We start from the raw sequence: 27,992 nt of genomic DNA on the forward strand, positions 1-27,992 counted from the left end.
GCTGAATTAAGCCTTTCTGCGATCTCCGATGTTGTCAGAAAAGGATCTTGCTCCAACATGGTCTTAACAACATAGTCATCATCGATCAAAGATGGTCGCCCAGAACATGGCTTATCAGAAAGGTCAAAATCACCTGTTTCGAATTTTTCGAACCATCTCCTGCATGTCCTATCAGAAACTGTATCTTCACCAAACACTTTCAATAAATTTCTACATGCTTCTGTAGCATTTCTTCCTTGTTAAAATTCGTAAAAATACAGTGGCATAAATGAACTTTATCAGTAGCCATGGGTACACTATCACTTCACACATAAGACTAATGTGAATCAACTTAGTTTTCGTTAATTTGCTATGTCAGTATGTATATATTAAGTGATAAAAATAGAGAGGCACACATGCGCCAAATAAACATGTGCTTACGTGTCGAAACTTGTTGTGATAGAAACGGACAGAACTTTCCGGTAGACCTTATATATTTCATGAAAATAAAAATGAAAAAATCTTGGGATAGCTATACTTATACCAGACAGCATAGACTTGAAAAGAAAGGCTATGAAGAAGAATCCAACCATTCCGCTTCCGGGTATTTATCCGAAGAAACCCAAAACACTGAGTTGAAAAGACATATGCATCCATATGCTCACTGCAGCATTATTTACAATAGCTAAGATATGGAAGCAACCTATATGCCCATCAGTTGATGAGTGAATAAAGAAAAAGTGGTGCATATGTAAAATGAAATATGACTCAGCTTTAAAAAAGAATGAAATCTTGGTATTTGCAACAATATAAATGGACCTAGAAGGTACTGTGCTAAGCGAAATAAGTCAGACAGAGAAAGACAAATGCCATATGATATCAATTATGTGGAATCTAAAAAACAAATGAACAAGCAGACTAGAAACACACTCATAGTTACAGAGAATGTTTGGAAGGCTGCCAGATTTGAGAGGGTTTGGGGGACGGGCAAAAAAATTAAAGGAATTTCAAAATATGAATTTGGAGCTACAGAATAGTCATGTGGATGTGAAGTACAGCATAGGGAATAGTCAATAATATAATAACTATGTGTAGTGTCAGATAAAAATTAGATTTATCAGGTGATCTCTTTGTAAAATATTTAATTTTTATTTATTTATTAATTTTAGAAAGGAGAGAGAGAGGGAGAGAGAGAGAAGGGGGGGAGGAGCAGGAAGCATCAACTCCCATATTTGCCTTGACCAGGCAAGCCCAGGGTTTCGAACCGGCAACCTCAGCATTTCCAGGTCGACCCTTTATCCACTACGCCACCACAGGTCAGGCTTCTTTGTAAAATATTTAAATGTCTCATTACTGGGTTGTCAACCTAAAACTAGTATAACATTATAAATCAATGGTTATTGAGAAATAAAAAAATATTTAAAAAAAATTCATGTTTTATAAGCTCCCCAGCCTGCAGTAATTTTGTTACGGCAGTCCAGGCTTACAAATGTGGGAATTCATCCATCCTTAGCTACTCATTTGAGTTCTGAGCTATGAGAACTCTGTAGATAAAAAGAACAGCAATAATCAAAAGGCTATTAAAAATTTTCTAAAAGTTTCTAAGAACTTTCTTAAATAAACGTGTCATTTTAAATCACTATTTTTTCTGACTATAAAATTGAGACATGCTCATTATAGAAAACCTGAAAAGTTATAGATGACTATGATCGTCCACCATTCCATAACCCAGATATATCCATTAACATTTATATTTATACTCACAAATGCCTGAAGATTTTATTTTTACTTTAAAACATAGAAAGATAGATATCAATATGATATAGATTGCTTCCCTTTACTGAAATATAAATTGACTACTGATGAGATTGACAAATATCTCAGTAGAAAATGTGTAAGAGTTTACTGTGAGTGAAGTGGAAGTAGAAGGACCAGCATTTCCGCTTCTCCGATATAAAATTCCCTAGAAGTGCAGACTTTTCTAAAGTGACCACATTCATATGTTTGTACGTACACATATGCATGTATAAATGTGTGTGCGTATTGCAAGGCCCCTTATAGTCTTCACACTTTATGCCTTACTTTCTGTATAGCACTTGGTAGAATTTCAGGTCTCAATCATGTAGGCAAGGGAAGAGGAACCCCTCAGTTTTTCTCTAAGTCAACTCTTAGAGAAGTATGTGTTCGTTAGCAGTGACCACAACTGCCAGTTTCTAAGTGGGTTAGGAGGAGCGTCTCACTGGGCTTTAGAAACTCACTTGCTGCTAAAGGAAGACCGGAACTGAGATAAGATAAAAAAGTATCTTAATATATACCCTTTCGGCCTATAAACATCAGAGTTAAATTTCATCAAATGGCAAAACACAGTTTGAAAATAATATCTTTAACTTTTACTAATTTTCTTCAGTTAACCATAAACTTTTCTTTTCCTCATAAACTTTTCTTTTTCTTTGTCAGCCTTGACTGCCATAACAAAATTACCACAGATTGGGTGGCTTAAAAGATATAAATTTTTTAAAATAACTTTTTATTTCTCAATTGTAGGTGATATACAATATTATATTAGTTTCAGTGATTAGGAGGAGGAGAAAGGAGAATGGGAGAAAGAGGACAGAAAACAAAAGAAAGAAATGGGTATTATGAAGTCACTTTAATAAGGGTCTATTTTTTCTATTCTGATTGATACTTCTATTCTTTCACAAGAAGTCAGTTTCAAGGGCAAAAGAACTCGCATCTGAAACCATGAGCATATAGAAAAGGAGATAGAATATCACTACACTCTAGAGAGGAGCCCTGGGGTAGCTAAGTTGGTGAGAGTGTTGTCCTGATACGCCAAGGTTTCAGGTTTGATCCCTGGTCAGAGTCACCAACAAATGCATAAATGAATGGGACAATAAATCTCCCCCCCCTTCCTTCATCTCTCTCTCTCAAATCAATAAATGAAAAAAAAAATTTAAGATCTAAGGATAACAGATACAAAATACAGAGGTATATTAGATGGTATATTGATTATGCCCAAGATGATAATTCAAAATGGTGAAACAGAAAGACATGAGGAGATATAAGCTTCTCAACAGACTCACTTGGAAGAATTCAGGGAGAATTTTTTCTGTTTTTGAAAATCTCTAAAAGTAGATAAATGACTAAAATTTTATTTATATTTAAGAAGGACTATGGAAGGAAATTACTTCACAGATCCTGATGCCTTAATATGGCACATGGATGGATTCTGTCTTTCAGAATAGATACTAAATGCACATGCTCTATAACTCTAAGCACTGATCTAGAATAAAGAGGAAAAAATTAAAGATATTTGCTGTAACATACTAAAAAGTTCAGTTTTAGAAGGTATAGCAACATTTTACTCCCAGTTACCATAGATTTCTTCATCTGAACATCTTTAAATATTTATAATAGATATTTTTAAATAATATATGTTGTGATATTCAAATACTCATCTTAATTATGTTTATCAAATAAGGAAGCTCTTGAAGAACATCACTGTGGGCCTGTCTTTAGAAATGGGGAAAGTGAAATATAGGACAGAACAGCTTTTCTGTCCACAGAATGCAAATGCTCTGTAAAAGCAGGTTGCAGGGTCAAAGAGTTTGGGAAATGCTTACTGGGGATTCCCAATGCACATTACCATTAATGGTTCTGGGAAGTCCTGCAGTTCAGTACCCCATTTAATTTTCCCCAGTATTGTTCCTATAGAAGTCAATTCTTAGGGAGGAAAAAGGAGGACTTTAATGATTACATTAAGCTCACAGTCAGATACAAAAGTGAAGAGTCAAAACAATAATTTGGATTCTTCAAGGGAAAACTTGCCATGTTTACACCAAATTTAAAATAAAACCCCCGGCCCTGGCCGGTTGGCTCAGCGGTAGAGCGTCAGCCTAGCGTGCGGAGGACCCGGGTTCGATTCCCGGCCAGGGCACACAGGAGAAGCGCCCATTTGCTTCTCCACCCCCCTCTCCTTCCTCTCTGTCTCTCTCTTCCCCTCCCGCAGCCAAGGCTCCATTGGAGCAAAGATGGCCCGGGCGCTGGGGATGGCTCTGTGGCCTCTGCCGCAGGCGCTAGAGTGGCTCTGGTCGCAACATGGCGACGCCCAGGATGGGCAGAGCATCGCCCCCTGGTGGGCAGAGCGTCGCCCCTGGTGGGCAGAGCGTCGCCCCTGGTGGGCGTGCCGGGTGGATCCCTGTCGGGCGCATGCGGGAGTCTGTCAGACTGTCTCTCCCTGTTTCCAGCTTCAGAAAAATGAAAAAAGAAAAAAATAAAGAAAAAAATAAAAAATAAAAAAATAAAACCCCCAATTTAATTGGGGGTTTAAATATCCAAATCACCTGGTCAGCTTCTGTCACTCTAAAGTGGTTTACTGAGTGCCTGCTCCGAGCCCAGAGCAGTAGAAGAACACCTAGACCCCCAAGCTCCTGGAACTCACCACTTCTTGTCTCAGGTGGCATTTTTCAAATAGTCTTTGGATAAGGCAACCATCAAATTGTTTTGCTTTTATACAACTTTATGGTTAAAGACTGTAAGAATGTGGGAGGGGAAAGTTTAAGGAAAAAAAAAGCTGAAATATGTTTGCTTCATTCCTCATTAGTTAGAGAAAAACATTTCTGAGTTAAATGTCTCTTTCAAATAATTTCATTCCACATATTCATAAAATAATACTTGTAAAAACTTGATACACAAATTGCAGATTGTTAATAATTCTTAAAGATTCATGCCCATACTATTTTACATATATTATTCAAAAGATTTAAAAAAAGGTATTTGATCTAAAAGTAATAAATAAACTACTGGAAATGAGCCCCTAGTAGCGAACTACCCAGTGGCTCCCCCCTGCAGATCCTTAAACCAGCCATGAATATTAGCATTAGCCCATGTATGCTGGAATTGTAGCAGTGAGGACACAAGGCAGGAAGGAAGACTGAAATAAGTTTCTCTCTGCTTTTTCTTTTTTAAAAAAATAATCTCTGGGTTTTTCTAAGACATGTCTGCTATGGTTGATAGTAAACTTAGATATAGGAAATTATCATTCTAATTTAACAAATATATCATATATTGAGAATCTATTGGGTACCAGTCACTTTGCCAGGTGTGTGAGTTACCAGGTAGACCTCAACAATATTCAAGGATATCCTTCCCTCCCTATCATGGGGCACAGTCTACATCCTTGTTAATCAAACTGTTGTCCACAGACCAGCACTACTGACGTCACCAAAGAGATTTTTAGAAATACAGAATATCAGGCTTCAACAGAGAACTACTGAAAATAAATCTTCATTTTCTTCAGGTCCTCAGATGAACAGGGTGTTCTAAATTACTTCAAGTGCCCAGCATATCCAAGGGACAAGACTGATCAAAGCAAAAGAGACCAGGATAACTTTACTGCCCAAGTATATTTAGAAAAATATGAAGCTACTCTCAAGAGCTATCCAACTTGGTTAAGTGTATGCAAACGCTGGGAGCAAGTGTTCTGGAGCATGTTAACCTGTCAGGATGCCATGATCACCATTTCCACGTTTGTCAAACATTATGTTCCCCTTAAACAGCAAGAAACAGATTTCAATTCCTCTCTAGGAACTGTGAACACTGAAATGGTGAGTGGGTGGAATGTCAAAAAAGCAACATCATTTAGTCACAAAAAGTAACAATTATGTTATTGCTGAGTGTCACAATGTGCTTTCCTTTCAAATTCAGTAAGAATTACTGGTTTCATTTTTAATATCAGGCCAAGAAAGAAAACACAAGCAGTTTTCACAAAGCATGGAATTCACCATGATCATATATCGGTCTACAGACGTTGATCAACAAACTTAGGGCCAACTTGGTTTAAAGAAGAAGACGTGATCTAATGTTCAGGAAATGTCCCTACATAATTATATTATAGTTTATTTAGAATAAAATTCTAGACTATTATTACTGGATACCACAGAGGCTCTCGAAGGCTTAAGTTTTAAAAATCATCTAGTTGTAGTTGCAAACATAACTGAACAGCCCTTGGTCTAAGGCTATCTAAGTAATGCCCTGCCTTTGGAAGGATTTACTGTGTGGGATTAAGATTAACCATGGTTATGTAAGCCCAAGTTAAGCACTCCAGAAAATAAAATTGACTTGGGCTTACGCCATGTTAGGAGGAAAAACAAAAAACAAAAAAAATCAAAGACGGGTCTTCTTGGGCCTTATCAAACTATGAGAAGATGATAACCTAAATTAGAAGATGACAGAGGACATGCTGTGTTTTGATGGTGGTGCTTTTGTGTTTGTCTGTTTGTTTAGATGGCATCTAATTCTGTATAGCAAAATATACAAGCACAGTATTAGGTTGGACTAGTTCAAATTAAAAGCAATTAGGGTGCTTTGATGTTTCTTTTCATGGTCTCCTTGTCCTACTTCTGACTCATTCTTCATGAAGCCCATGCCTGGAAGCATCCTTCCTGGCGTGCTGTCTCATTACTAATGACCCATGGGCAGAAGATGTGTCTCTAGTGGTTATTGCTAGACACTGTGTGACCTTTGAGGTTTTGGTGTCCGTGTACAAATTTCTTGTTGTTATAGTGGACTCAAGTCTCATAAAAAAGATAGAGATAACACGGTCCAGCTGACCCTCAGAGAGTCACAAAGCTGATCCTGGTCCAGGCTTTTACATCTTAGGGAAAGACATTATGCCCTTCTGAAATAGGACCATTCTCAAGAGCATGTTAATAAAGTTTCAAGTGAAATAAAATGCATGAAAGTACCTATTATGCAACCTCCCCCTGGAGAGTTTAGATTTAGCATTACTATCATAAGCGCATTTGCCAATTCTGTGAGGTACACATGCAGAAGACAGGAGATACTAGATTTAGCCCACCCTGTTAACTGTGAGCATGTTCCTAACCTTGGTAAGCCTTTAACCTAAGGTTGTTATGAGAATAACTGAGTGACACATAGACCTTTCAGGATCCTAGTGAACATATAGTAGATGCTCTATAGAGACTGCCTTCCCTCCTGTTTTCTGCAGGAGCATGTATTCATTACTTCTTTATCAGTCTGCTCAGCTTCTTTTCCTTTTGGAATTACATTTCCCCATCTCCCTGTGGTTTCAATGGTGTTTTGATGTGCGACTCTGTGCTGTGGCATGTTTCATGGATCCTCTGGATACAAATATTGATGCAAGAGTGAACTCATGATACCATCAGGCCAATAAGAGTCCCTTTAAGGGGCTGACATAAATACAAGGGCCTCTCCTTTTCCGAGTGTGTGCTTCTCCTCTCATGAGATGATAAGCAATAAGGAAAATACAGGCCTGTGGCTGGCTGTGACTTCTTTTGATCCATGAATTAAGAATCTGCCTTAATGACTGGGCCGTTATAACATCATTTGAATAGTGAGATACAGCTACATCAGAATTATCCATTTACCAGAATACCAAAATACATTATCAGGGTTTTGGTCATTTTTAACCCAAAGAAAATAATACACAAGTGATAGTGGAAAAGATAATACCAAGATATAATTATTTATGATATTTTATAAGTCTAAAGATAGAAACATGAAAAATGGGTTAAGACTACCATAGCAGAGTCAATCAATCTAGAGAAAGCACTGAAGCTTATTATGGGGTTTGGAGAGGGGTAAAAATAAGATTATAATAAAGAAGATAAAATTCTTTCCAGCCAGAGTAATAATACATACAAATTCAAGACCACTTAAAATGGTGTTCAGCACATAATATTTTATAAATATAAATGCAAAGAATAAGAGAACAAGTATACAGTATGTGTCAAGGAGGAGTAAGACGTCAAGGCTGATTAAAAAGTATAGATCACTTTTAGTGCAGAGGGGTTAGAAATGAAAGGGAGGTGAGGTTGAATGATAACTTGTCTTCAGAATCAAGCCAGGAATCTGTACTTGGGTCTAACTGGGAGTCATTTATAATAGGAAAAAACAAACAAACAAACAAATAAGAGAGCAATAAGATAGCCTTTGGGAAGTCAACAATAAAAACAAAAGCCAAGATAGAATTTGAGACAATAGAGATGATGGATTATCAGCCTTGAAGTAAAAAAATTCTCAGAAATGATTGAGAAGTGCAGTAATCACTAAACAAAGAGGGTAAAATGAATGGAAATCATGGAAAAGTCACAGAAAATAAGAGTTAAGTTTAAAAAAAAGAGAGAGAGAGAAGTCAAAAAATGTTTGGAGAGACTTAAGACTAAGAAAAAAAGTAGGGTATCATTGCTGACATGAGGGCAGCTTCAATGGAGTTGTGTTATCCTAATTGGAACGTGGACCCCAGTTTTTAAATACCATAGACTGGGAGGTGATTGCTGAATCTGTCACAAATCAGTATACAAGAACCAACCAGAACAGACACCACCTGGGGCACTGGATCCAAGTCTGAGAAGTTGCTGCAGGGCCGCCTTTAACTCTTTAGTTGCTGGATACAGGGCTCCCAGGGTAAGGACTTCAGTAAGGAGGTGCCCTAGGGTAACCATGGAAGTACTTCAACATTTTAATAACAAATATAGCTGTGCATGTGCCTCTCAGTAGAATGTCAGCCCTCCACAGAAAGCTGCTTCAATTGAAAATGTGGGTTTCCTACATCTCCAGTGCATGGAAGGGAGCACCAATGAATCCAAAATCACTTCCATCTCCGTGTGCCTACGACACATACTGATGCACAGGCTTGCCAGTGACAGTCTCCAGACTAGGTATGTCACAGTCACCTAGGGAGTAAAAACTATCAATGACTTCGCCCTACCACAAAATATTACATTTCAGGAGGTGGGGGGAGGGTAACACAAAAATCAGTATTTATTTGTAAGTTTCTCAGGTTAGAAAAAAACACAAAAATTTATGTTTTATAAATATGTTCTCTCCTGTTTATGTTAAAAATATAAATATATTTGCACTGTCTGAATATACAAAAAGGAACAGCCTGGGTCACCAATGTTTCTCCATTCCAGTATTGAAAATGCAGTTAAAACAACAGCTAATATATACTGATTACTTATGCAAACACTATGACAGAAAAATATCTTTAATTTTCCCCCTAACCCTATGAATTAGGGATTTGTTTTACACTTTTTTTTTCTTTTTACAGAGACAGAGAGAGAGTCAGAGAGAGGGATAGACAGAGACAGACAGACAGGAACAGAGAGATGAGAAGCATAAATAAATCATTACTTTTTTGTTGCACATTGAGAATCCTTAGTTGTTCATTGATTGCTTTTTCATATGTGCCTTGACCGCGGGCCTTCAGCAGACTGAGTAACCCCTTGCTCGAACCAGCAACCTTGGGTCCAAGCTGGTGAGCTTTGCTCAAACCAGATGAGCCCGCGCTCAAGCTAGTGACCTCGGGGTCTCGAACCTGGGTCCTCCGCATCCCAGTCCAACAATCTATCCTCTGCGCCACCTCCTGGTCAGGCATTTTACACATTTTGAAGTCAGGAAATCTACATAAATAATTTGCCTAAGATTTTCCCTTTGTTGAAGTAACTTTCCAGGCCCAAAATGGAGCTGCTTCTGCTCAGGACATCACATCAGTAAACCGAAACTAAGATAACTTCCAAATCCCTGTAAATGCTCTGCTTGTCCAGAAACATGCAGTCTATCTGGTCAGCCAGTCCCCAGTGCCACGCCAGGGGTTCTATACTTATTTCCTTGTTCCTTCTCACCCCAAACAAAGTTAACTATATGGCCTTAGCCAATAAGATATATTGTATTTTTCTTAGCCTTGTTATTTATTCTTTACCCTATAAAAGCTTCCTGCCTTGGGCCCCATTTTACAGTTCTCCAATGGAGACTGTCTGCTTCGTGAAGTGTTAAATAAAATTTGTTTGTGTCACCTAAATTATGTTTTAACACCTTTAATAATCAGGTTTGGTTCCCTCCACAAAGCCTTCCCTTGACTAGGAGAGAGGAAGCCACACACAGGGACCCTGCTGTCCATCCCCAGGACTTCCTCAGGAGAGACTGGCCTCAGAGAAGGTGTGCACCTCGATGCTGGGCCATTTGGTCCTTTCTTCCACACAGTCCTTTTACCCTTTAAAGATCACAGAGCAAGATCGAAAAAATAGCAGAGGTTGGGGGAAAAAGAAAGGGAGGAAGAAATTTCAGAAACTGCTTCCAGATGAGAGAGGAGTGTTCCGTGTTTGCAGCCCCGCCCTCACTTCCGCTGGAAGGACATCATCTTTCACATACAGTTGAATACAAAGAGGGTTTGAATTTCCAGAGGTTCAGTGAAATACTACTTTGCAATCTTAGGAAGTCATAAAGAGACAGTCATCTGACCACTGTATTCTCTTCCGATGCTCTTTAGGAAAAGAATGGGTGAAGAAGCTCTCCTTCCTGGCCTTCCAGCAACCTGGACTGGCTCTTCCTGTTTCCTTTGAACCCATCACCCCAAAGCCCCCAGCAGCCCTGGTCTGGGGCCTCATGCTTAGGATTTCTAAAACATACCGCAAATCCTTCTATGTTCAACCAGTTTGTCTCATGGAAAAAGCAACAGGCAGCAGAGGAATTCAGGCCACCCGAAGTCACCAGTGTGGCCTGATGGATGTGGAAACTGGACCATGCCTTAGGGATGAGACATGTGACAGCTGGCACACTGTCATTATGAAACTTGAAAGGGGAAGTTCACATGAGGCCTGTGGTTGACTTCTAAACCCTGCTGGCAGGGGCGCACGCCAATAAGGAAATTGCGATCCCTAAATAAACAATAGGCTCGAACCTGAGCACCAGCAAGGGAGAGGCAGGGGCGCTGGCAGAGCAGGGCTGGCTATGGAGGGGCAAACAAAGCAACCCTTTAAACTTGGTAAGAATGGCACGTCAATTCAGACACCCAGGCAGGTCTTTTGAGAGTCCAAATAGTCACCAAGCCTTCAGAATTGGAAGAATTTTGAAAGCAGGACACTAAATCCAATCCCTTTATGTGTCCAAGGAGAATAGTGAGAGCTGGAGGGGACAGTGAATTGTCAAAGGCCCATAAGCCGGAAAGCTTAGTCCCTAGGATTATTATGCCAAGAGCCCATGGGGAGTTGCTGTTTTTCCCCCCACTCATTTCTCCTTTCAAAGATGCTTTAAAGTCTTTCCACAAGAAAGTGTGGGTGTATTCAGAGCTAGGATTCTGCCTAAAGTGTTTGTTAAATCCCTTCTCACTGGGGGTCCTTATTGGCATGTACCACCTCTTTTTTACAGGTAAAACTCCATTTCCAGGCTGAAAGGAAAGGGTTGGAGAAGAAAAGATTCTTTGAGCATCTATTATGTGCCTGGATTTTCCCATGCCTGACTCCATTTTAATCCCCACCACGATCCTATGCAGAGTGATATCATGGTCCCATTTCACAGATGGGAACACTGGAGCTCAGAGAAGCAGGAAGCAGCAGAGCCAATTCTCAATTTTCACAAATAATGTAAGATTCTCCATTTTGGAGCTTTCTCAGTTCAGTAAAAGAAAACAATAATAAAAGAAAGGGTGCATCTTTATGCTTTTTGAAAAGTGATTTTTCTCCTAACCAACTTATTTTGATTTTCCTAAGTAAACGATTCTTAATCGTTCCTAAATAATGAAGGCACATATTGAAAATATAACAATTTAACCGCTGCTCTAACTACTATAAACCTTAGATATACATCTTTTAGTTGGTTATTTTATAGTTCTATTTTTGCTTTTGAATTTTTAAGTAATCAAAGTTATTGATCCTCTCCTTTATAATATCATAATTTTTAAATAAGAGCTTCGTTGATATGTAATACAAATACCAGAAAATTCACCCTTTTAAAGTATCTAATTCAGTGGCTTGCACAACTATCACTACTGTCTAATTCCAGAATATTTTCATCACCCAAAACCCATGTACCCATTAGCAGTCACTACTTTTTCTCCCCTCCCTCGATTTCTAGAAACCACTAATTTATTTTTTATCTCCTTGGATATTCCTACATTAGACATTTCATATAAATGAAATTACCATATTTTTTGCTCCATAAGATGCACCTTTCCCCCAAAAGTGGAGGGGGAAATGCTCGTGTGTCTTATGGAACAAAAAAATCGGTCTTTTATTAAATATTTTAACACACCATTTGGTTCAGACTATTTTTTTTCTTATTTTCCTCTTTAAAACCCTAGGTGCGTCTTATGGTCAGGTGCATCTTACAGCATGAAAAATACGGTGTATAACATGTGGCCTTCTGCAACTGGCTTCTTTCATTTAGCATAATGTTTTCAAGGTCCATCCACACTGTAGCATCTCCAGTTCTTCATTTCCTTTTATTGCCAGGTACTAGTCCACTGTACAGAGACACCATAGTTGGCTTATTCATACAAGATCATGGACAGTTGAGTTGTTTTAGCTTTTTGGCCATTATTAATAACAGTAGTATGAACATCTGTGTACAGGTTTTTATACATATATGTTTTCAATTCAGTTAAGGTGTATACCTAAGAGTAGAATTGCTGGGTCACATGTAATTCTGTGTTTAACATTTGGAGGAACAGCCAGATAATTTTCTGAAATGAACCATGTTACATTTCCACCATTAATACATGAGGTTTTTCCACATCTTTCCAAACAGCTGTGGTCTTCTTTACCTTAAGCATCCCAGTGGGGGATAAATTGTACCTACCCATGGTTTCTATTTGCATTTCCCCAATGACACATCATGTTGGACATCTTTTCATGTTCTTATTGATCATTTCTATGTTTTCTTTGGAGACATGTTTATTCAAATCCTTTGCTGAATTTTTATAGGATTATTTGTCCTTTTATTGTTGAGTTGTTCTTCCTTTATTTCAAAATTAACTCTTAAATTAAAATAAATTTTACAGGAAAAGGTAGCCAAATCATAGATTTTCAGCATGATAAATCATGACAAAGTGAATATACCTGGACACATGCAAACCAGGTCATGAAAATAGAATATTACTGGTACCCCAGAAGTATGGTATTGTCTTTCTCTGTCTGACATACTTCACTTAGCAATAACACCCTCTAGGTCCATCCTTGTTGTTGCAAATGGCAAGATTTTATTCTTTTTTATGGCCAAGTAATATATGCCTAGTATATATGTACCACATCAACAGAACAAAAAAGACATCCTATTGAATGGAAGAAGATATTTGCCAATGATACATCCAATAAGGGGTTAATATCCAAAATTCATTTTAAAAAGGAAAAAATTCAGATAATCTAATGGGCAGAGAACCTGAATAGACATTTCTCCAAAGAAGATGTACAAATGACCAACAACATATGAAAAGATGCTCAATGCCACTAATCATCAGAAAAATGTAAATTAAAACCACAATTAGCTATCACTTCACACCTGTCAGAATGGCTATCATCAATAAATCAACAAACAAGTGTTGGTGAGGATGTGAAGAAAAGGGAACCCTCATGCATTGTAGGTAGGATGCAGATTGGAGTAGCAACTGTGGAAAACAATATGGTGTTTCTTCAAAAATTAAAAATGGAACTGCCTCATGACCCAGCCATTCCACTTCTGGGTATTTATTCAAAGAAATCCAAGACACTAATTCAGAAAGATATATGCACCCCATATATTCATTGCAGTATTATTTACAATAGCCAAGATACGGACACAACCTAAGTGTCCATCAATAAATTGGATAACTTTACTACTTCTTTTCTCTCACTTTTATTGTTTAAAATGATCCTCCATTGATTTTTTAAATTAATTTTAATGGGGTCACATTAATAAATCAGGGTACATATGTTCAGAGATAATTTTTAAACTTAAAAATATTCTCTCTCAACCAAACTACATTACTTGCTCTTTCTCAGATACTCCTCATACCTTCTTCCAGCCTCCTTGCCTATGTCATACAGTTCCCATTGTTAATAAACCACCCTTGCCTAACCAGGCGGTGACACAGTGGATAGAGCGTCAGACTGGGATTCACCAGCTTGAGTGTGGGCTCATCTGGTTTGAGCAAAACTCACCAGCATGAGCCCAAGGTCGCTGGCTCGAGTAAGGAGTTACTCAGTCTGCTGAAGGCCTGCAGTCAAGGCACATATGAGAAAGCAATCAATGAACAACTAAGGTGTTGCAATGCGCAACGAAAAAGTAATGATTGATGCTTCTCATCTCTCTCCGTTCCTGTCTGTCTGTCCTTGTCTATTCCTCTCTCTGAGTCTCTCTCTGTCTCTGAAAAAAAAATAAACCACCCTTCTCCCCTCTACCAAGATCATGCCAAGCTTTCAAGACCCTCCTCAAGTGCTACAACCTCCAAGAAATATCTGCTGGCCCTGTCTCAGCTGATGTCCTCCAAGCCACTGCAGCCCAATTTGTCATTTTCAGGTCACTATTTAGACCCTGGTTGGTGTACTTCCTTCCATCAGCACCTTAAAGACTGAGTATGCCCCTGGCCAGTTGGCTCAGTGGTAGAGTGTCAGCCTGGCGTGTGGAAGTCCCGAGTTCAATTCCTGGTCAGGGCATACAGGAAAACCACCTATCTGCTTTTCCACCATTCCCCCTCTCCTTTCTCTCTATCTCTCTCTTCCACTGGAGCAAAGTTGGCCCAGGCTCTGAGGACAGCACCATGGTCTCCGCCCCAGGCACTAGAATGGCTCCAGTTGGAAGGGAGCAATGGCCCAGATGGGCAGAGCATCACCCCCTAGTGTAATGGGCATGCCGCGTGGATCCTGGTTGGGCACATGTGGGAGTCTGTCTCTCTGCCTCCCCACCTCTCACTTAAGAAAAATACAAAAAATAAAAAAGACTGAGTACACAATTTTTCTGAAAGACTCCCCATGGTGCTGGGCATAAAGAGATGCTCGATAAACACTGGTGTTTGTAACTCAACCTCAGGAGTTAAATTCACACAAACTTAACCTGTTTACTGCAGAAATCATCAACTGGGAGCTCATTTATAATTAAACACATTGTAAGAAGAGTTTGGGCAAAGAAGAAAAAAAGTCTCTTTTTTTCCTAATCTTCCTAACTTCTAAATGACAACTATATATCATCCAGAGCTAACATTTAACTTGACATTTTGCTTTTTCTAGAAGTCACTGGAAATCCACATTTCCCCCTTTATTTAAAGAAAATAGCTAAATAGAACAACATTTTTTTTAAGTTGAAAGATGAGAAGATGAAAAATGTCTCAAGTAAAAAATAAGCTAAAGGATAATTTTTGGTATTGTAAATGGATAGTTAACATCAAAAACACATGGCTCTCCAAGTTTGAATGAGTTATGGTCCACACTGTTATAAAGTCTTCAGAGCAAGACTTGAAATTCAGGCGGGATAAAAACAGGGCAGGCGTTTGCTGGATGGTATGTATTTGGAGCCTATTTGGAGGGCTGATAAAATGTACATGTAAAATGTGTGAATGTTGACTTGTAGCACAAAATACAACACAAGACCTCTCAAAAATACCAAACAGATCTCTCCAGTTCTCATGAGCTGCCTTACCTGTTCTATAATGCAAACCTCAGTGCATAATTTCCAAGGTAAGTGTTGAAATTTTAAAAAGAAAAGTTGAACGTATGGGCCATCTTCAGTAAAAGCAGGATGGAGGATTAGGGAGGATAAGAACATTGGAGGAAAACCTATGTTCAAATCTCAGCTGCCAACTGACTGGCTGTAGAATCTTAAGCAAATTGTTTTTCCTCTCACAACCAAGGCTTTCTCATCTGCGAAATGGGGCTAATGATGCCTATTCACAAGCTTTCATATGTCAGGTACCCTGCGCCTGGCTGCCCCTGTGTGGTTAGTGGTGTTCGAGCTATGGGTTGTCACTGGTGGTGCAGGTGGTATCATTATTGTTATTGCTGTTATTTTTTTTAATAGTCACAAAAGGAGCCAGGGCATATTTCAGGGCCTAAAAGCCACCATAATAGCTTGACTAGAAACACTAGGCTCTATACAAATTTTATATGAACACATCATCCTGGAAGAAAAAACAGTTTTAAGTAGAGTTTAGTGTTTAGACTCAAGCAAGTAATAGTTCAAAAGATAGATGAAATAAATCTATAGTTAAGAAACATTCCAGCCAGTCCATGGCTTTCCTGATTAGGTCCTAGGACTTAAATGAAGTTCACCATGGAAACTGGGATGCATTCAATGGCCTAGGTCTGAATTCGAAATCGCTCCCTTCTTAGCATGTCTGACCTTAAGAAAAGTAGGCAAGTAGTGGCCCTTGCCTTCTCTATGTTCCAGCATATCCCTTTCATGCCTGTTAGGACTGAATTAGCTGAAGTTGACCAATCACCAAGATGTCTTTTGAGACCAGCTCAACTACATGGAGACGAAAAGTAGTCACCTGCCTGAACATAAAGACAAAGCTTGGTTTTTAGTTTTAATAACAAAAATTAACCTCACCACTAGAGTTTTTAGCACCTGAAAGCAGTCACATTTTTTCATCAACAGCACAACTATAAGTAGATAATTTAGTCAAATTCAATCTTGAATTGCTTACAATGTGGTTCCTGGTGGGGACAATGTCACTCAACAAGAACCATTCATGAAGCACATGTGACCTGGCTAGTCATGTGACTGGAAAGCTAAACATATACAGTCCTCTCTTCAGTTGCCATGGAAATACCATGGCATGGGGACATTATACCCTAGCTTCTTAATCTACTTTAGAGAACAAGTTATCCAGATCAAGTATATTTATTCTCTGCAACTTTTACTAAAACCCTGACATTACTCATATATATCCCATTTGATAAATTCTGCCAAAATGAGTGCTAGCATAAAGCTTGGGTTTTTTTGATGAATGGGTGCCATTTAATTCACATGCAGATGAGAACTAGGGAACTCCATGCATTTTATTTCACACTGAGCTGTTAAATTTGAGTGAGGTTTATACCCTTTCCCAGTAATTATCATTATTTCAGGGTTAGTTGGTTCTTTGCATTTTTTTAAAACACAGCTTTCTTCCTGTTTCTTCCTTCTGTGATTACTGGACCTGCTGCAGCCATCTTGTTCAGATGAGCAGAAAGAGGTTGTCTGAAAATAGAGCTCACATGAAAGAAAGCAACGTAAGAGACAGAATGAGAGAAAATGGGCTCTGTTTATATCTTTTGAGCCCCTGGATCAAGCAGTACTTGAAGCAATATTCTTGGTTATTTTTTCCAATAAATTTCCTTTCGGCTTAAGCCATTTTGAATTAGATTTCCATTCATTTACAAATTCTGACTAATAAAGAAAAAAAATTTTGACATTACCTGACAAGTACTGTCATTGCTGTAATTCATTTTCCTTTTTTTTTTTAAAAAAACTGTATACAGTTTTATGAATGAACCCAAGAAAGTGCAACTATTGGACAACGTGTTTATGCCTTGTCAAAATTATAATAAAAGTAGATTAAAAACACATTCTTTCAAAGGATTTAACATTAAAGAAAGAAAAAAGAGGGTTAAAAGCCTTTTAACTGCCCTTTTTTATTGACTGTTCTCCATAAGAGCAGAAAAGAGGAGCTTAGGAAAGAATTTGAAGACACAAAAACAAGAATGGGAGGAGCACTGCAACACCCACAGAAATGTCTCTTTCTGTGAAACACACACGATGCTCTCACAGCGCACACCTGGAACATACCTGCCAGACCAAATCGGGATCAAACTTAAAACTGGGTGCTTCCTGCAAGGAGATAAGTCACAAGTAACTTCAATTCGTTTGGTTTCCCTTCATTTTCATTCAGGTGACTTTAGCTCCCCCGACTCAACTGGCTGTGAACAGATATGATGACTACAAGAAAACTGTCCCCCATTGTGATGTGGCCAAGTGGTCCTACCCAAGGCTCACCCCACAGAGATATATCTTCACAACTCTAAAAGTTCTAAGGGGTACGCAGAGTCACTAGAATTATGTTTGTGGTTCTAAAGTGCTTGAGTTTGGGCAAGATTTCACAGATTTCCACACTAAATACCTTTCTCGAGTGAATGCAAAGTGTATGTGTGGGAAGTTCACCCTCCAATTCACTAAGAAGCAAGGGACCAGTAGGGGTAATGTCTAAGCCCTTAATTCATGTCATCTCCCTGAAAATACTGATCCAGCTTACTCTAGGAAACCTCCCTTTAACTTTAGATTTTATCAACGTTAAAATGATGAGACTGATGTTTAACCCAAAGGTGTTTAAGTTAAAATACAACAGTGTCTCAAATCCCACCTACCAGGATTAAGGGTCAGTTCTATTTGGTGGTCAACACTAAAGCTTGTAAAATATTGGTTCCCTATATTCTCTCCAGCTGAAAAGGGATGTAATACACAAAATCAGATGAGATCACAGCCTCTATCACAAGCTACACACATGGCTGAATAAATAACCCTCTACCAGCTGCCTCCATAATTCAATTTATGCATGTTGAGTATAGATGCTAATGGGACCCATACTTCTCAATTGACAAAGCAGAAGGCAGTGCTTTGTAAATGAGCAAGCATTCAAAAGACAATAGAAAAACTCCTGACAAATATATTGATAATCATTTGTCCTAAAAATATGTTCTACAAATCAGCATCATTGGCATAAAAGAAAAACTCCAGGCTGAATTTACTGATAATATATGAGTGTAAGTTTGTCCTAAAAAAAATCATGTTTTTATGCCTTCGCATGTAGGTAGCCTAAACAAGTGTTTTATATTTATTATATCTTATTTTCTAATGCAACATACAGTAAGCTAGAATCAAACCAATTTCCTACTTATAACAGTCACAAATAGGTATTAATTATCTTTTGAGTGACCTTTACTAGGAAAATGCCCACGGCACTGGGAGAGATATCATTCCTGGTTTCTCTGAAGATTTTTGGAATATATTCTCTTTATAAATAATAACTATTTGGAAGTAGACTTTATGTGCTTCCTCTTTTCCATTACTAATTGTGTGGATGTAGGTGCAGAGGTGGGTAAAAAGGGGACTTGTATGACTCTGCAAAAAGTAAAATAAAACCTTTAAAATAAAAATTTTCTGTCTCTTTTACATTTTCTTTATTTTTTTGTCTTTTTTTCCTCTTCTTTTTATTTATTTATTTTTTAAAGCCTTAACAGAGTTTCAAGTTTGGTTCTAATATGAAGTGAAGATGAAATCTCAGCAATGAACCATATCCCCCTCAGGTGTAGAGTAAATTTCTTTTCAAAATAAGTTAAAATTACATAAATTTAAAACAAATTGATGAACCAAAATTAGCAATTATTTTTTAATCTTCTGGCAGTTGTTGGTCCCTTTGCTGATGTTTTTCAAACCAGTTTTCTGAAAATGCATTATGAGTGCCTTGACTCATGTAACCTTCATGAGAAATACATTATATTTTGAAAGCAAACGTTCTATATTATTTCCACAAAAATCTACATGGATGAAGACACTGTCATTGACTAGAAAAATAAAATCCCAAGTCAGAAATGTATATAACAAGAACTCAAAGGTTCATATTAATTTCTTTTCCCCAGGATATGGGAATTTTTTAGCAAGCAATTCAAAATCATGTGCTACAAGAAAGACAGAAAAATCACTATCCTATCAGCAAGCTCTACAATTCTCTTGTAGGCTGATGGTGACCAGCAAACTCTTGAGTATTAAATTCAAGTGTGAAATTACTAAATTGCAAACATGGTTGTTATGAATAATTTTTTTTCTTCATGGAACAAATTAAAGAAAGAACTACTTATTCTTAAGATCAATACTATTTGCTTCATTCTGGCAGAAACTGGCAGTAGTAAGACTTCAACTTTCTAGATACTGATGAAGCAATTGGGTTTTATTTAGATCTATTTCTTAATCGTAGATCATGAGTTAGCCATCCTCATTTACTTCATTATTTTTTAAATGCCCTAAATCTATCCAGTACGATCTTTGATTCTTTTAAATAGCATATCTCTATGCTTCCACTGCTAAAGAGGACACCTGGAGAATATTTTAAAAATTGTTACTTCTAGGCTTGGTTAGGAGAAAATACTGGATTCAAGAGAAGGCATTATTCTTTGATAAGTAAATTTTTCTAATAGCATCATTTAAATTATTTCATGACTCCAGTGCATATAAAACACTTTCTTTTAACCAAATCTTAGCTTTTCAAGGTGTCTTTTCATTGTAATGTGAGTGGAAGGAAAAATAACAATTTTTCCGAGTTTAGAAATTTACTTTCAAGTACATACAAAACCTCCTCCAGGCTGAAAGCACTGGCCATGCTCTGGAAATGAACCCAGCTCCTGGCAGCTAAGAGACACTTGAGCTCTTTATTCTTTTGCTCAGAAAAGGAATCCTAATTAAAGGGCCAAGAAATTAAATGTACCCAGGAGAGCAAAAAGGTCCAGAACAAAAAGCACTCGCCACGGCGCCTGGAGAAAAACACAGCATTCATTTCACACATTTACATTAGGCACCATCAAGTTAGAACAAACTCCGGAGGCACAGCTATTTTAGACAAATGCGAACAGCTCTTACCTTCATTTCAATGACAGTCTGGAGAGCCTTCGTCTTGGCTGGCTCCGGCTGAAGTTGGCTTCTTCGGTGCAATTCCTGGGGAGGAACACGATAGAAATAAGCCTGACGGTTCATCCTCCCTTTACACCATGACCTTTACACAGGCACCACACAGCCCACCAGGTGCGGGTTTGCTGTGGCCAGACATAAACAAGCCACAGGTGCCTCTTTCCCCACCCTCTTTAGCATCCCTCCTGCCTGGAGCCGGAGTTCCGGTGAAAGCTCCTGGCACATGCGCTATATCTGAAACTTCCATCAATAATTAATGTCAACTGTGACAAAGCCAGAAAGTAATCATAGTGCAAATACTGTTCAACGCTGGGGCTGTTGCCCAGCCTTCAAATCACAATTTACTAAATTACATTGCTCTCTGCTCCCAATACAAACACAGCAAGAAAACGGAAGAAGAAAAATGACTAACGTGGTTAGCAAATCTGTTGCACGCATGGTATTTTGCTACCGAGGTAAATTTGAAATGAGCAATTTTAAACCTTTTTGGTACAACTGTGCACTTTTCGGAGTGAACTGATCTGAGGAAACCCTGTGAATCTCTTGCTTCCTAATTGACAGTTTCAGTCCTTATTCAAAATCACTTCTGTGGGTGACATGTTTATGCACTTGTGATGCTAAGAAAGTAAAATTGGCATTAATATCAATGGTGTTAAATGGGAGACAAAAATGGTTAAAGTCAGATGCAGACTCAAGAACTTCTGAACTATGATGAATATTTCTTTCAGGAAAAAACAAACTGTATAATTGCAATTTTAAGTTTGTTTTTGGTTCTTTTTTGTTGTTGTGTTTTGTTTTGTTTTACAGAGACAGAGAGAGAGAGTCAGAGAGAGGGATAGATGGGGACAGACAGACAGGAATGGAGAGAGATGAGAAGCATCAATTATCAGTTGCAATTTTAAGTTTGAACACACACTTTTTGCATGCCCCCTTTCAAAAGAACAGTTTTATTAAGGCTAAAGGATTGTCTTGGCATAAAAGAAGAAATAAACAAGATTTTTTAAAGCTCATGTTTTGATTTTCTTAATAATAATTATCAACGGTTTCATAAAATTAGACAATAGCAGAAGCAGTGGTGGGATTCAGATCATTTAACAACTGGTTCTCTGCCCTAATGACCATTTTAAAGACAAAAGAAGAATACTGAAAGGTAGTTTATTATTTCATGCATTTAATACTCAAATAAGAATAAAAGAGGTACACAAAACTAGATATTATGAGTTTTAAATATTAATGAAAAAATATTAAATAATATGGATTAAAAAACAATATAACTGTTATTTAAGGTATTTTCATATTGTTTCTTGACTGGCATCCTCACTTGCAATTGTTTTCACCTATGGACGGAATGAATATTACTACGGGTGCTTAGAATACACTGTTGTACAGATGAATGTTAAAAAAAGAATAAGGAATATAACTTTGTGATTTCCACATTGGGCAACTGCCCAGGTGTCCACCTTAGAGAAAACCCTGATTACAGTACCATTTTAACAACTGGTTTGCCAAACTCAACAAAAAGTTAGAAATCAGTTCTGCTGAACCGATGCGAAATGGCTGAATCCCACCACTGGACAGAAGTAAACAGAAGTGCTCACATATGTCCGCATTGCTGATACAAGTTACCTATGAAAGAATTCCATTAAGAATTATTGACTTGGCCTGACCTGTGGTGGCGCAGTGGATAAAGCGTCAACCTGGAAATGCTGAGGTTGCCGGTTCGAAACCCTGGGCTTGCCTGGTCAAGGTACATATGGGAGTTGATGCTTCCAGCTCCTCCCCCCTGTCTCTCTCTTCTCTCTCTCTCTCTCTCTCTCTCTCTCTCTCTCTGTCTCTCTCCCTCCCTCTCTCTCTCCTCTCTAAAATGAATAAATAAAATAAAATAAAATAAAGAATTATTGACTTGTTGTTCACCTATAGAGTAATTCTATATGACTTATTTGCTTCCAAAAAGATTATTTAAAGTCAACATGAAGTAGTTTTAGGCCTTTACCTTCCATTGGACCATAAACATAAAGAGAGAGAGAGAGAGAGAGAGAGAGAGGAGAAACAGCAACAGCAACAACAAAAACTTAGACATTAGAGAAAGAAGATCAACATAATTTCCAACTATTCCCAAGTATGGACATTAAAATTCACTCTACCTGTACCACTACCATCTGTTACCATTGTCATTTCATAAAGATAGATGTTACTGACGTAAAAATTATCAGAAGAACAGAATCCCACAATAAAAGATAGTCCTTCCCAGGATAAGAAAACAGGCAACCTTTCACCCATATCCTATCACATTATTCTTATTGCCAGTGGCTCAGGAAGACCTGGTTATGGGCCATCATGCACATGTCTAGGGACAGGCACCTTGGAATCATAGTCACAGCTCTGGACAGTAGTGGGGGGCATATTTTCTTCTCAAAGTCATCCTTAGCACAAATCAGCAAAACTACTTCTCAACATCCAATTAAAGAAGAATTAGAATAGAATTTGTGCTTTTAATTATTCAAAATGATCTCACATCAGTTAGGACATTTTTTTCCCTCTAGCATGTCCCTGAAAGGGATGGAATCAAGTATTACTGAATCCATTTTATGACTAGAGAAATAGAAAGAGATTCGTGTCCTTTTGGAGCCCCTAGACTGCAATGATCTGGCTACACTAGTCATTTTTAAGCTCCATGGTGATGATGGCAAATATTTTCTGAAAGAATGACCTTACAAGCCTCTGTCCTTTATTGTGCATCTATAATGTCTCTGGCACTACTTGCTCTTTCAAGCCTCAACACTACCCTATGAGGAGAATGAGCCATGTGGTGAGTCCTGTGGGCTGCTGGCAAACATTTAACAAACAGCACCCACCATGGCCAACTTCAGGCTACCTAAGTGGTGTCACTGAATACAGTTGGGAAGAGAGGCACAATAACACCTCGTTGGATACTATTTCTGTTATATGATCACAATAGCTATAACAACCTCAAGGGCATACATAATAGTAAAATATAACAAGAATTGGGAAATTGTGAGTACAAGTTCCTTAATCGTGCATTTTGATATTTAATTTGTAACACAGGTTGTTAAAACAAGTTTCCAGTATTTGGCTATCATAGGATAGTACAATCCAGTTCCAGCACACCACTGGGTGAATCACATAGCACTTCAAACCTCCAGAGAAAGCTACGAAGCCCTAAACATGAACTCCAAGATAGCTGGACATCACTGGAACAAAAAAATCTCAAAGATGAGGAAACAGAAAGTAAGTCACTTGTCAGGGTTGTTCCATAGTAAGTGGCAGAAGAAATACATTTCACAGCTCACCAGTTCTGATACCCTGTGGCATCAAAAGCATCTTAATAAAAAAGATAAGAATGAAACTCATGAAAAGTTCATACCATAGCCCATCCCCTGCCTCATCATAAAGTAATTTGAGGAGAGAATGCATAAAACAAATAAAAATAACTAAGAAGCAACAAAGTGATACAATGAAAATAAACCCCATAGGGAAAAGTTATGTGCTCTTATAATTTCTGCCAAGCATGAAAACATTCTTAAGGGCAAATATGCACTAACAAAGCTAAACTTGTAGCAATATTTTTGCAAAAATGGAAAGAGAGTTCTTTTTGCTATAATTACACAAGTTACACTATAATATAAACCAGCTCAAAATCCAGATTGGGCCCTTACCCTGTCACTCCATAAAAATAATAACATCTCCAATTACCCATAAGTTATAATTTTCTTTTCTTAACTACTCTATTTTTTTAATCAATCCTGACTTCATAGTTTCTGAGGATCACCTTAATTCCTAAGATGTCAGGTAAGTGAAGATTGTAATCCACATGCAGAATTCATAGACTGTCTGAAAGTCCCACCTCAGACATTTTATTCATCTCCAAGATTCAGAATTTTAAAATGCTCACTCTGATTGTACCAGAAAGGACCAGATGTCCAACGAAGACTTAATGCTCCTTTTCATTGGTGTAGAGCAGCAATTTTCAGCCTTTTTCATCTCACAGCACACATAAACTAATTAATAAAATTCTGTGGCACACCAAAAAAATATGCTTTTTGCTGATATGACAAAAGAAAAAGGTATAATTTTGATTCATTCACACTGGATGGCTATTCTCGTGTTGGCTGTTGTCAGTTTTTTATTTGACAATCCAAGGGAAAAGTGGTCAGTGCCCCTGACTAAATAGTCAAGTACTGCAAGTTTTAACAATTCTTGCAGCGCAGCAGTGTATCTGCCATGCACACCAGTTGAAAATAGCTGGTATAGAGTGGTTGTTAGGAAGCCTCATCAACACTAGCCTTGTATGTGAGATGGGCCATGTGGCTTACTTTTGGCCATCGGAATGTGGGTAGAAATAAGAAACTCAGCTTCCATAAAAACCTCCTAGCTTGTCTTCAACTTGCCCATTTCCCTGTTTACTGTCTAGAAATAAAGGACTTCAAGAACCAAGATGTTGGCAGAACCCCAAGATAAAGTAAGTAGCCTATGTTCCTGAAACTCCATCTGAAAAGGCTGCTGAGCACCCACATTGGATGGTGGGGCATATGAAAAATAAACTTCTATTAAGTTAGCCTCCCAGTTTACAGGATTTCTCTGTAGAGATCCCAGCTCTCTTTGTCTACTACTGCAATGGCTACAAAGAGAAATAATGCCTAATTAGACCATGTTTGTGTGTTGCTTTTGAATCACAAACTGATTTTAATGTGTGAATACTGGCCAGATTTTCCTAAAGAGACAGTAAGACAGCTGGTGCTCCAACTACCCTTAACCATCTGAAAGTTGCACCCATTATGCACTGATATTAAAAAACTGAAGAATTTCGCCAGGGCATCTGGTGTGGGTATGGAGGATGTACCAGATTTAACTTACTCTGGTCATTATTAAATGACAGTATTAAATCATCAAGAGCAGTGATACTTATGGTTTTCTGGGTCACTGACCTCTGTAAGAATCAGATGGAGGCCCTGGCCAGTTGGCTCAGCGGTAGAGCGTCGGCCTGGCGTGCGGGGGACCTGGGTTCGATTCCTGGCCAGGGCACATAGGAGAGCGCCCATTTGCTTCTCCGCCCCCACCCCCCTCCTTCCTCTCTGTCTCTCTCTTCCCCTCCTGCAGCAAAGGCTCCATTGGAGCGGGGATGGCCCGGGCGCTGGGGATGGCTCCTTGGCCTCTGCCCCAGGCGCTAGAGTGGCTCTGGTCGCAGCAGAGCGATGCCCCAGAGGGGCAGAGCATCGCCCCCTGGTGGGCAGAGCATTGCCCCTGGTGGGCGTGCCGGGTGGATCCCGGTCAGGCGCATGCGGGAGTCTGTCTGACTGTCTCTCCCTGTTTCCAGCTTCAGAAAAATACAAAAAAACAAACAAACAAAAAAAAAGAATCAGATGGAAGGTGTAGATTCTCTCCCATAATTGGCATGAAAACACACACAATCAATATAATGTATACCACTTCAGCTGGTTCACAGGGCCTGGTCCAACACTCAAGAAGTTTGCCTTTGAACCAGACTACAAGCTAAAAACCACTTATTGAGAGGAAAGAGCATTGTACAGAGGGTTGGGATTCAGGAGTCCACAGTTGCTGACTGAGACCTCAGCGTGCACACATGCATGCACGCGCGCGCACACACACACACACACACACACACACACACACCATCCCTCCCCCTCCTGATCTGCAGAATAAGGAGCTTTATGAATGGGTTTCTAATGGCCCTTCCAGCTCTGAGAACATCCAGACTTTTAATAGGCAGCTCACTCTGAAATGCTGATATCTGGATGGTTTTTTAGTCATACCCATTCTGAGTTTTAAAAGCAGAGTGAAAATAAAAGAAGAAAATTGGCAACATCATAAAATTTAATATCTCACTCTGACAGTGGTCCCCAGTTTATATACTTTCCTATAATTTCATGACTAGTTTGGCCTTAGCTGGTCTAAAACTGCCAACCCCTCCATGTGGTCATTGAAAATATATCAAGAACCCAGAATTTTGAGCATGAAACTTCAAGTGGTTCATTAAGGTGTCATTTCTTGGCAATTAATGAGCATCTAGAGTCTAGTCTGAATGAATGCTAGCTTCCAAGATGAGCCTGACAGAAAAATGTTTGCATACATCATATAGAGGTGGGGAAAAGTACGTTTACAGTTGTAATACAAATAAATAAAACAATAATTAATAAATAATACAAGAATACACCCTGTTTTGCGTACCCACAATTGTAAACCTACTTTTGCCCATATACTTTCCTCAGTAGACAAAAAAAAATCTCAAAATCTGTCTGGCCTGTGGTGGTGCAGTGGATAGAGCATCGATCTGGAATGCTGAGGTCATTGGTTCGAAACCCTGGGCATGTCTGGTCAAGGCACATAACGACAAGCAACCAATGAACAACTAAAATGAGGCAACTATGAGTTGATACTTCTTGTTCCTCCCCCTCACTATAAAATCAGTAAATCAAATCTTGAAAAGAAACCTTATAATTTACCTTTCCTTCCAAAAGTAATTTACAATTTGTATCTGGCCTTTCCCACTTACTTTTCTGGTAATCAACTACCATGTAACAAACCAACTCCAAACTTAGTGTTGTCAAACCTCCACAATTTTATCTCTGGGTCAGGACTTCATAAAAGACAGAGTAGGAATGGCTTGTCTCAACACCGTGATGTCAGAAGGCTGTTAAAGCTAGGACTGGAGGATCCACTTCTAAGGTGGTTTCTTCACTCATTTTTCTGGTGCCTCAGCTGGAAAATGAACTGAAGGCTGGGACTAGCTGCAATTGTCAACCTGAGCGTACAACTATGGCTCTCCCTGTGGCCTGGGCTTCCTCACAGCATGGCAGCCTCGGGGCAATCCAACCTCTTCCATTTAGGTGTGCCGACTTGACTCCAAAAGCAAGTATTCCAGCAATTAAGCCAGAGACTGCATAGTCTTTTATTACCTAACCTCGGAAGTCCCGGAGAATCACTTCTGCAATGCTCGCTGGTTGGAGTGGTCATAAGCCTGCTCAGATTCTAGGGAAGAGTACTAAACAACTTGAAGCCATATTTTAAAAACAGCCACTGGTAAGGGATAAAACCAACTAGAGAGATCAACAAGGAAGTAACGCTATAATCTCAAACTTTAACTCACATTAGTTGTAAGATATGGCAGAATCATATATTTAAATAATAATTTGATGTATGAGGGGACAGGAAATACAGCCATGAACCAAACAAACAAATATCTCAGCCCTTGTGGGTTTTTACAGTGTGTCTGTAAAGTCATGGTGCACTTTTGGCTGGTCACAGGAAAGCAACAAAAGACGATAGAAATGTGAAATCTGCACCAAATAAAAGGAAAACCCTCCCAGTTTCTGTAGGATGATGTGGCAGCATGTGCGCATGCACAGATAATGACGTAACACCGTGTATTCAGCGGAGCAGCCCACGGCCATGACAGTCAAGATGTGGACAGTACAGAAAAAAGTTCAGTGTGTTCTGTGGCTTGCTAAATTCGAATCCATGACCAAAGTGCAACTTGAATATCGGCGCGTTTATAACGAAGCACCACCACATAGGAATAACATTAC

The 27,992-nt window shown here is 38.7% G+C and overlaps 1 protein-coding gene across 3 annotated transcripts in view; it reads right to left on the reverse strand.

The window, feature by feature from the left end:
- The window catches only part of ERC2 (ELKS/RAB6-interacting/CAST family member 2), a 1,144,388-nt gene that overhangs the window by 724,042 nt on the left and 392,354 nt on the right, over positions 1-27,992 (reverse strand). For all 3 annotated transcript variants that reach the window (XM_066245244.1, XM_066245243.1, XM_066245245.1), the window contains one exon: positions 20,380-20,454. In XM_066245244.1, coding sequence (XP_066101341.1) covers positions 20,380-20,454 — 75 coding nt within the window. The remainder of the gene's footprint in view (positions 1-20,379; positions 20,455-27,992) is intronic.

The sequence above is a fragment of the Saccopteryx bilineata genome, chromosome 10 (assembly GCF_036850765.1).
Source record: "Saccopteryx bilineata isolate mSacBil1 chromosome 10, mSacBil1_pri_phased_curated, whole genome shotgun sequence".
Classification (NCBI taxonomy): domain Eukaryota; kingdom Metazoa; phylum Chordata; class Mammalia; order Chiroptera; family Emballonuridae; genus Saccopteryx; species Saccopteryx bilineata.